Source organism: Leucopleurus acutus (assembly GCF_964270905.1).
Source record: "Leucopleurus acutus genome assembly, chromosome: 8".
Taxonomy (NCBI): Eukaryota; Metazoa; Chordata; class Mammalia; order Artiodactyla; family Delphinidae; genus Leucopleurus; species Leucopleurus acutus.
The window spans coordinates 102,048,137-102,059,446 of NC_139151.1; the positions used below are offsets into that span (position 1 = coordinate 102,048,137).

The following is an 11,310-nucleotide window of genomic DNA, read 5'->3' on the forward strand; positions in this document are numbered from 1 at the left end:
CTGGTCTCACACTTCCAACTGTCTGGATGCCTCTGTCCAGGAACACCAAGACAGGTGCATGACCTGTGGCTCAAACCTGGTCCCCCTCCCAACTTCTCCCTCCCCGCAACTCCCACCGCCATCCTTCCGAGCAAGCAAACCTGAAACCTCATCACCTCTGCCCCTCCACGTGGGAAAGGCAGAGTCCTGCAGCTTCAGTCTCAGCAACAGCTCCCAGCCACTGTTGCTGCTACTGCCACCACTGCCGCCACCACCCTTCCTTGCCAGTCCCCAAGACAGCCGAGGGTCAGAGCCCCAATATCCCTTTCCTGAACCATCTCCCACTGATCCCTCCACCGCATGACTCTGTCCTCCACATTCCATTCTACCCTTCACTCCCAGCCTCCAAAACACAGTTCTTCTTATTCACGTGCCTGCTCAAAATTCTTTTGTGGCTCCATTTACCAATACTCTATACACAGCATCCAGTAAATGTTAGGTGAATGATTTAAGTCAAAATTCCAAGACCTGGGGAATTCCCTGGTGGTCCACTGGTTATAACTCAGTGCTTTCACTGCCAGGGGCCCAGGTTCGATCCTGGTTGAGGAACTAAGATCCCACAAGCCTCACGGCACGCCCCCCAAAAAAGAAAAACTCCAAGACCTGGCCTCATCCTGCTTCTCCTGCTATAGATTCCACTGTTTTCCCTGTACTCCTTGGTGCCCCTCTAAGGACATGATGTACATTTCCCCCTTCCACGCCTTTGTCCTCACTAGTTCCATTGCTTAGCGTGACCTCCCCACACCAAGTTTACTGATCAACGTTCAAGGCCAATCTTAAATAGTATGTCTTTTATTATTAATCCCCTGACTTGTAAATTCACCCCTTCTTCAAAACCCCAAGAGTACTCTGTTATAATAACAACTACCATTTACACCACTAATTATGTACCAGACACTCACTTCATTCCCAAAACAAACCTGTGAGATAAGCATGCTTATCCCCATTTTACAGGTCAGGAAAAATTAGTCGGAAGGTTAGTACTCATCTGACTCACAGGCCGAGTGAGTAGAGAAATCAGATTTAAACCCAGATCTGAGCCTCAGAAGACTACGCTTTAATCACTAAGCTACACTGCCTCACTGCATCTCTGCATCTCACTGCATATGCCATGCTGTTCTTTTGTTATTGAGCACTTTCTACCTGCCGGGCACTATTCTAAGCACTTTATGTGAATTAGCCAATTTAATTTCCATAACAACTCTGTAACGTAGGTACTATTACTGTCCCCATTTTATAGATAAGGAAACCAGGGCAGAGACGGCTTAAGTCCAAGGTCACTGCCCAGACAGCCAGACTACAGCATCTGTGCTCTTAACCACACCCTGGACTGCTTTTTCATCTGCTTCCCCAATTAATCAGGCAACTCCCTGAGCAATGTCTTCTTCATGTCTGACTCACCTTCAGCCCCCAACACAAGGCTTATCACCAAGGAGGACTTGACAACAATCTGTTAAATTGCCAACAAACCTACAAAACACGAGACCCATGCATCTATCTCCCTGCCAACACACGCATTACCACTGGTTTCATTTCTCCCCCAAGCGAGGTACGCACCATCGTATACATCTACATCCCCATTCCACTCGAGGCATCCCACACACACCTGCATACTCTTCTTCCTTGATCACTTTTCAGCCCTTTCTCCCCACACGAGTGACATGAGGCGGAGTTCACACGTAAACCGATGCAAAAGCCCGGTCTACTTGATCCCCACTTCGGCAGACAATCAGCAGCAGTATACACACTCAGTGACTCATACTTAGCTCTGTCTTCAATCACCTGTGGCCAGAGCCCCAGAGAAAAGAAACAGATTTCCTAGCATGGAGGTTCTCAGTCAGCGGTCCCAGGAAGGCATCGGCAGGGCGGGGGGGGGGGGGGGGGGGGGGGGGGGGGGCGCGGAGCGTGGTCCAAAGGATCCACAAATCCATATGCACATCAAATATCTGAAGGCAGATTGGCATGTCTTGCATATAAAGCTAAAACTATTTTTCCTAATGTATATTTGATTAACCACAATGGCAAATATAACATCAACGCCATCTAAAAGCTTTCCTGGGGGCTTCCCTGGTGGCGCAGTGGTTGAGAGTCCGCCTGCCGATGCAGGGGACACAGGTTCGTGCCCCGGACCGGGAAGATCCCACATGCCGCGGAGCGGCTGGGCCCGTGAGCCATGGCCGCTGAGCCTGCGCGTCCGAAGCCTGTGCTCTGCAGCAGGAGAGGCCACAACAGTGAGAGGCCCGTGTACCGCAAAAAAAAAAAAAAAAAAAAAAGTCCCCAATCTCAGAAGAAGTTGCGAACCACTCAAAGCAGATAATAATGAAGTAAATGTAACTTCCAGGGAAGCTTGAAGACTCTGGCCCTCATCTGGAGCCAGACCTGTTCCCCTTAAAAATCTTCCAACCCTAACCCCAACACCCAAGGGTGGAAGCTCATTCCTGTCCTCCCTGGCTGGATGGGAATGTACTAGAAGTGTAATGAGCACAGGATATTACAAAAGCTGCCCAGGAAGCAAGGAACAAATATAAGGGGAGGGAATGAGGTCATGGGTGGGGAGGAGAATCAGTAGAGTTGTCACTGTGCCTGTCATCGCCAGATGTAATCAGTGTTTATAACCACCATGGCCACCTACAACATATATCTGAAAATACACACATACATCGTTTCATATACACATACAGCCTTACCCCAAGCCTTTATTCTATCAAATACTTGTTAATATCTCTTCAGTCATTACACAGATCTTTATCAAACACCCACGGAGTGCCAGATGAATATCCCTCCCTTTTTATCATAGACAAAGCACAACTCCTTCCACAGATGTCACACACACACACACACACACACACAGTGGGTCAGATACGCAACTGCCTCTCACAGCTCTAACACAGCTGCCACAAACATACAGCTGATACACACCCATCACATATACACATGATACAACCATCCCTGTCACGCACAGGGACCCAAACACATCGCAGACACACAACCACACAACGCGCGTTCAGAAGCGCACATCTTGTATGGCTTACTGGGAGCCTCTGGCCGATGAACCCTTTCAGGGAATTAATACAAAGGCTCTGGTTGACCAGGGGGCCTCTGGCTGCATTTTTCATACACCCAGGCCAATTCTGCCACAGTGAGACCATGGACCAGTAGCCTCTCTGTAGCCCAAATTTCCCTCCCATCAAGTTAGAAGGGTGGTTCATCCTATTTTCTTAGAAAGGCTTGGAGGGGAGGGGTCATAGGGACCAGAGAATCAAGTTAAAGGTCATGAAAGATGCCTCATAAAGTCCAGGTGTCTTACTGAGATCTCACATGAAAATGCATGCACGTGGATACCTACACAAGCACCCACACCCTTACACTTGTGTACTGCTCACTCTACTAGGCACAGCACTTCTATTTGCAAACACTACTTTTCAAACAGACCATTCACACGTAACATACACACTGCCAGACTCACGCACCACCGCGTGCAAGCAAACACGCACAGACACACGATTTCACAGTTTAGGGAGCACCTGCACTCCTTGGAGAAAAGGTGAGAAGGTGTCAGATTCACTTAATACACATAGTTCCTGAAGATACATCCCCCAACCTTGTACAAACAACTCCCAAGAGCCATCCAAAACCTTCCTTATATATTCCTCTACCACAACTGCAGATACATAATCAAAATACACACTTCCCAAGCCCAGAGCCACACCTGCAGATGTGGCTCCTCCCATGGCTGGAGGCAGGTCCCAGCCAGTAGGACACCATCCCCAAAGCAGTCCCAGGGCCGTGCTGGTCTGTGGGCACACACACTCCTCAAGGACCCTACCTCTGGAGGGCAGACACACACGCAACTGCTAAGTACTCCAGCTTCTAGAGGTGCTGGGGGAGCGGAACGCTCATCTGTCTGCACACATCTGCTAAAAAACGGCTGCCACAGACCAGGAGATGCACGCGCCCCGTCCCCAAACTGATGGGGAACCTCTCCCTGACTCGCCAGCCAGACCAAAGCACAACAGGGGCCTCGAAATCCCTCCTCCCCCACCCCCTCTAAAGCCACAGCCCACGCCAGGCCTGGCGCCACCCTCGACCTTGTCCCCTCACTTCGCCCACTGCAGCCTCTTGCAGCCCGGGAGCCTGCGGAACCTCTCCCTCCTTTGACCTCCTTTTGAAGTCCCAATTCCACACCCAATTCCATATTCCAGAGTCCTCACCACTCCTCTCCAGCCCTCCAGTCACCCTTCCAAACCCCACGCTCGCGAGGGCTCCAGTGTTTTAAACAGAGGCCTCCACTTCCAGTTTCTCACCCGGGAGAGACGACCAGCCATTTTTTTTGTCCGTCAACAAAACCAGCAACTCTAGTCACGAGCCTGAGAGGCCTCAGCCACCCTGTCCCTCGGGCTTCCTTCACTCTCAAAACACTCGGTTCCCGCCCTCCTGGCGCGTGCGGTCACCCTGGCGAACCCCACTCGCCCTCATCCGCCCTCGCACGCGCCGCCCTGCCCTTCTCGCCGCGCCAACCGCCCTCCGTCCGGGGCCCTCATCCTCTGGTACAGCGCCGGCCTCTCAGACAGTACTTCCCGCCCACGCGCTAACCCTCAGACTGCGGCCCCGCCCTCCTGGGCCGACCACGCGCCCGCCTACTAGGCCCCGCCCGCACCGACCCCACCCACGGCCCACGCAGGCCCCGCCCCGCCTCGTGCCGACCCTCTCCTTCACAGCCCTACGCAGCTCCCAGCGGTACAAGCCCCACACACCGTCTTCAGGACTCCTTCACAGGACTCCCACCGTCCCCGCCCACAAGGCCCCACCCACTGCATCACATAGGCCCCGCCCACAGAGAGCACATCCACCAGCCCTCACGGGCGCCTCACAATCAGTCACCCACCCGATCCACACGCCTGCAAGGGCCGGCCCTCATCCTCTCGCTAGCTGGACCTGACTACACAGTCCTACCCACAGGTCGTCACAGGACCTTCACTAGGAGACAGGGAGAGGGGCACTGGATGGGCTCACGAGGCCGCGCCCACACGGGCCGCGCCCACACGGGACCCGCAGGCCGGCCACGCCCACGCCAAACCTCAGCACCCTGCAGTTCCTGCAGCTCACCGGCTGACCGTGCGCGCCCTCTCTTTGGGACAGGCGTCCTCACACGCCCCTCCCAACTCGCGTGCTGGTACACACTCTCACCCGCCCCCATGCCTGAGCCCGCGGGCCGCAGGCGCCCCTACAGGCCCAGACAACTCTCCCGCCCCTCACTCCGCGCCCAGGCACCCAGCGGGGGCTCCCCCCAGACTCACCTTCGCTGCAGAACTTGCCGCCGAAGCCCGTGTGGCTGCAGTCGCAGCCCACCTCGCCGGGAGCCAGCACGGTGCAGAGGCCGCCGTTGGCACAGGGGTTGCGTGCTGGCGCGCACAGCGGGTCGGCTGCAGCGCCGCGCAGGCCCTGGCTGCCCAGCAGCGCGGGGGGCCAATCGCCCAGCTTCAGGTTGGCCAGGAGGCCGCTGAAGGGCGGCTCGTACTTGACGGTGCTGAGCGTAAGCGCCGAGAGTCGCACGTCGGGTGGGATGCCTCCCACGAACAGGTCGCTGGCCACCTGCATCTCGCGCCGCTTCGAGCGCACCTCGGCGGCGCGGGCCTCGCCGTCCACCGCCAGGGCTGTGCGGCGCGCGTCGCGGGTCAGCAGCACCATGTGCCAGCGGTCGTCGGCCACCAGCGTGTCCAGCTGCAGCGTGGCGGGCTCGGCGCACGAGAGCGTGAAGCGCAACCGCAGGCGCCCTTCCACCAGCAGCAACTCCAGGAAGTCGCAGTCGCCGCCGTCGTCCAGGTAGAGCAGCAGCGCGCGAGTAGCGTTGGTGCGCAGGCTGAAGCTGAGCTCGCCGCTGCTCGCCGCTCCGGCCCAGCGCGCATAGCGCGCCCACTGCCCCGGGCCGCCGCCGAACTCTAGGCCGCCCGCACCCGCCGCCAACGTCAGCAGCAGCAGCAGCGGCAGCAACGGCGGCCGCCACGGGTTCCCAGGCGCCATGCCTCCGGCGGCCCCGGCCCCGCCCGGCCCCCGGCCCCGCTCAGGCTTCAGAGCTGCGGGCTCATGGGGCGGGGAGGGGGCCGGGCGCCCCCCGCGCCGAGCGGGGCTCCCTCGCCGGCTCACAGTGCCATGGGCCCGGCCGCAGGGCGAGGCGAGCAGAGGCCCAGGTGCCGGCTTCCACGGACTGAGGCGGAGGCGCCCCTCCCCTGCTGCGGGCTCCGACGGAAGATGGGAGAGGGATGCCTGCGGGGAAATGGAGAGGAAAGTGTTAATGAGGGGCTCGGAGGAGGGGAGGTGTCGGTGTCTGGCTCCCCCCTCACACCAGCAAGAGCTCAACTGTTTCCCTTTAGGACTGACCTGGAGAGGGTCTCAAAACAAGAGACACCACCATGACGGGAGTACTGGGGGCTCAACCCTGGGGGTGGGGGAGATGACACTCGCTAGGGGCATTATTGGTTTAAGATGTAGACAGGTAGGGAGGTAACACCTTCGTGTCCAGTAGGAGCCCAACCCAGATGCCCTCACCCCCGCCTCCCATCAGGACCAGGGCCAGCTCCTGTGGATGAGGCCTAAAGACTCCAGCTGGTGACCACAGCCCCTTCCTCTTTGAGACACCCAACCCCTGTGCGTGGCTCCCACCACCAGCCACGGCTCTCTCTCATCAGTTCCTGATGCTGGATAATGAAGTTGCTAAATAATTCATTAGGATTAATTAAATGCCAATTTGTCAATGGTATCACTGGGTAACCTGGCTGGAAGGGGGCAAGGGAGAGAAACCAGCCAGGACCCAGGCAACCAGACCCCAAGCCCTCTTCATCCATGCAAAGAGACAGGCGTCTGATTCTATGTCTCCACTTACCCCAAAACCACACTCACCCCTTCCTGGGCCCCAACCTCCTGCTCACCAGCCCAGGTCATTTCTGAACCTAAGTGTCTGTCACCCTCAACCTCCAGCTCCCAGTCTTCAGCCTGAGACCTGCTCCGATAACTGGGTTCTCTTCACCCCTCAGTTCCACCATCCTCCTCATCCAGGCCTGGGGGAGCCACCAGGAGGCAGGCAGCCTCATTTGCATAAAATTGCCTTTCTGAAATGATTACCCTTGTAACGGGCTGTCAGAGAGCAATTTATACCCCACGCCGGGGAGGGGAATTTGCATCTCGTTAAACTCTGAGTCGTAATTATTTATATCCAACAACCCTCCTGAATATTGCATTGATTTTATTTTGGGGAGGGAGGAAGGGAAAGAGGTGGGGAGAAGCCTGAGAGAGAAGCAGAGAAGGACCATAGTTTAGGAAGAGACAGGGAAAGATTGAAGGGGAGCGTGGAGAGGAAGAAGAGAAATCACATGAAAAGGAAGAGTAATTGAGGAGAAAGGTGGCCTGATGGGGAGAAAAGGAATGAGAAGACAGAGAAAATTAAATTCCAAATTCCAACAGCATTTGTCAAGGCCCTGGATGCTGAGCACTTTTACAAATGTCATTTTACTTAATCAGTCTGGGATGTCCCATTATTCCCATTAACCATTGGAGAAGCCCACATAGAGAAGTCTAGGGACTTGCCCAAGGTCACACAGCCAGTCAGCAGGGAACTGGGACTTAGATCCACATAGGTCTGACTCCAGCAACTCCACGAAAGAGACAAAGGACAGGGCAGCCACGGGTGTGGTTCAGAGAGGTGTGAACCAAAAGAAGAGAAGAGGGGTGACTTGGAGAGAGAGAAGTTTGGATGAGTGTGGTTCCTCCCTACATGGGAGGAAGTTGGGGTATGAAGGGGGAGAGAGAAACCTAGGGACCCCCCGAAAAGGCCAGAGTGAGGGGGGTGAGCAGAGAGTCACGGGAGGGCAGGATGGTTGGAGTGATATGTATGCAGAAAGAAGATGGGCAGAGAAGGCCTCAGGAGGCTGGCAACAGAGAGAGTTTGGGGAGCCATCTCCAAGAGACCCTCCAAATCCAGCTCTCAGGTCCTTCCATCTGGTTCCTTCTGACTGCTGCCCCCCCCCCGACTCCTACAGGCTCCAAGAGGGTCTCAAGTGTCCTGCCCCAGCACCCCTCCAAGGGCTGCCCCAGGGAGGGAGGTGTTCCAGGCAAGCAGTCCCTTCTCTCTCCAAACACTATCGCAGTTATATATAGCTTTGCCACTGCCTCTCCTCACTGGGTAATAGAGATAATTAACATGCGCGGGCTAATTAGCCAATCAAATTAAATGCAGCACCTGCTCCCAGCCTGATTGACGCCCTTACCCCCACACGCATGCACCCTCACCCCAGCCCAGGGCAGGGGAGAGGGACCCTCAGGCTTGGGGGAGGGAAAAGCCAAACTCCCCCTCTTCTTCAGAAGGAGCAGCCAGAGACCCCCAGCAGAGGCACGGCTCCGGAGGCCGGAGAATGGCAACCTCCCTCCCTCCCCGACCCAGGGTCTCAGTCTCAGTCTGGCCTTGCCTCTGAGCAAGGCCCCCACCCCCTCCTCCAGACACTATTTTGGGGAGGGAATTAATTAGCTATCGATTTCTGCTGGCAGAGGGAATAGGATTTCGTGCTGCTGTCCGCTCACTCCTCAGCTCAGGAAAGGGAGGGGATTAGTTCCCCTGCCCCACCCCCAGCCCAGTCCCTCTGTCGTAATCACATCCCCCACCCTCTAGAGGGTGGCAGAGGGGTTCCTGCCGGCAAAGCCAAGGGTCAGGGTCTCCCTCATTCAGGAAGTTGGCAGAGGACAGAAAGAGTGGAGGCTGATAAGGCGGCCTCCAGAGGCTGGGAGGCAGACGCCTAGGTCCTAAAAGCCGGAAGGAATGTTACCTGGCTGGGGGATGGGAGCGGCAGTGGCAAAGTGGGTAAGAGTCCAGGAGGGGATGACTCTATCAGTCTTTGTGTGCCCAGATGTGGAGGAAGAGTGTGACAAGGGAGGGGGTGCTGTGCGCAGGCACGTGCCTGCTAGCGCCTGCCAGGGCAGAGGCTGGGCTTCTGCGGTGCCTCCGGGAGGGGCCAGGGCAGGGTCTCAAAGCTCATTACTCATTCTCCCCACAGCCTGCAGCTCTGCAGCACAGTCCTGCCTAGCTCAGCGCCAGGGGCACAGGGGCTGCAGAGCTGGCCAGGAGGAAGCCCCAGCCCTCCCTGCGTCCTCTCTCCAGGGACCCAGGGACCAATGAGGCAGCTTCAGGCTTGCGAGGCAGAGATAGCCCCAAGAGGAGTGTAAGCTAAGCGGACACCCAGGTCCTTTCCACCCCACGCCACCCTACAGTTCCCAGGAAACCTGCTGCTCTTCACCATTCCTGTCCCCTCCCTTCAGACTCCCCCCTCCCCAGGACCAAGCTTCTGCTGACCCAGCCTTCAACCCACCCTTCCTCCCAGGACGCAGGGGCTTCCTGCTAACCTAGGAGGCTCCATCCTTCCTCAACTCCTGGTACGCAGTTCTCTGGCCTCAGGTCTCCTCCCCGTGGGCGAGGGCCATGGCCTTGCACAATTACATCAGGTAAACAGTGTCCCTGGTGTAGCACATGGCTCCTCCCCGAGGCTCATGCAGTACAGTGGAAGCCCCCCTGCACCCACAGTGTCCAGGTGCTGCTCCCCAAGATTGATTCTTCTCCAGTGCCTACTGCCAGTGCAGGGACATCGCCAGAGCAGCCTCGGGATATCCTGCCTGCTGACTGATGTCAGTGCAGTGCACACTGCCAGCCACTGCTGGCCCAGGGCCACCGCTCCTCTAGGGAACAGACCTCTTCCCTGTAACTGGGGATCCTGTACCCAGTCAGCTCCCTAGCACCCGCTACCCACAGGTGGACTCTGCAGCCTTGAGCCAGCGGTGATGGGAGTTAGAGAGGTTGGGGGTGGGGTGACTCAGCTGCACTCAGGGCCTCAGCCCACTCTCTTCCCCCACAGAATCCTGTCCCAGTGATTCTTCCTGGGTCCTCCTAGGCTGACGGCTTCCTCCCCATCTTCCCATGGCCAGGCCAGTGCCAGTGTGGCATCTGGGCTGCAACTTCGAGGCTTCCCACTGTGCATCGGGTGCCAGGCTGGACCACCACATGCACGTTCTTACATGTCCTCCAGTTCTAGGAGGTATTTTTGTCACCCCAGGCTTACAAACAGGGACTCTGAGCTTCAAATGATGGATTCATTTGCCCAAGTGCAGGTACGGGGCCGGCTGGCTCCAGCATCTATGGCCTTCCTTCTACCCTGCACTGTGCACAGGCCACAGAGCTCACCCTTCTCCGACCCAACCTTCACAGGGGCCACTGCCCTCTTCAGACAATCCAGACTCCGAGTCTGCCCTGGGGGCTGAAAGACACAGACCTCAGAGCTCATGGAGTTTACCCCTCTCATTTTCTCTGAGGTGGAAACGGAGTCCCAGAGAGGGGCAGTGACTGACCCAGGGCCATAGAGAAGAGCAAGGCTAAAATCAAGGTCGCTGGCCTCCCATTCTAGATGCTTCCCCTGTATCCACTATTCTACTCCCGGGCCTTCTAGCCTGACCAAAGGCCTAGCCCCATACCACCAGCACAAACTGAGTGAATGGATGTGAATTCCAGGGTGAGATTGTCTGTACCCATCCCAGCAGAGCCCCTGGTCAGGGGTCTTCTCCCAGCATCCACTCAGCCCCTTCTCTGGCCACATCTACACCACACACACACACACACACACACACACACACACACACACACACTTCCAGCCATGAGAACACCAGCCTCCCTCTGGCTCTCCTCACGCCAGCTCCCTCTCTCGCCAGCTGGGAGTGTAACAGCAGGAGCCTCCCCCAGACATCAGGGAGGAAGAGCTGGGTTTACACACATTCTGGTGGCCCCAGAAGGCAGCCCGTGGACAGGTGGGAGAGTACGTGTTATGGGGAGGGAGATTTTGGCTCGAGCTAAAGAGAAACTTGCCGTCAATGCAAAACAGCCAACAGTGGAGTAGGCTGCCTCCGGGACGGAGGGGGGGGCGGCGAGTTCCCAGTCTGTGGAGGTGTGTGAGCTGAGAAAGGATGACTACTGCTCAGAGATGCTCAGGAGGGGCTCTTGAATCATACGGGAGGGGGCATCGAAGTGCTGGAGCTCTGAGGGCCCTTTCAGTTGCACAAGGTGTTTTTTGGAGGGTCCTGTTTCCTCCCTAAAACCTCAGGCAGGATTGGTGGGCTGCGAATAGGCCCCACCCCCTCTTCCTCCTCCCTTCTTCCAGGCCTGATGACCTAGAAGTGACAAGGGAAGACCTTGGGCAAGTCCAAGTCCAGCCACATGTCGGCAGAGGGCAAAAGCAAAAGTGA

The 11,310-nt window shown here is 56.8% G+C and overlaps 1 protein-coding gene across 8 annotated transcripts in view; it reads right to left on the reverse strand.

Moving 5' to 3' along the window:
• The window catches only part of NRXN2 (neurexin 2), a gene marked incomplete at its 5' end in the record, with an annotated part of 99,204 nt that extends 93,144 nt beyond the window's left edge, over positions 1-6,060 (reverse strand). For all 8 annotated transcript variants that reach the window (XM_082845293.1, XM_082845296.1, XM_082845297.1 and 5 more), the window contains one exon: positions 5,337-6,060. In XM_082845293.1, coding sequence (XP_082701419.1) covers positions 5,337-6,060 — 724 coding nt within the window. The remainder of the gene's footprint in view (positions 1-5,336) is intronic.
• Between the last annotated feature and the right edge of the window lie 5,250 nt (positions 6,061-11,310).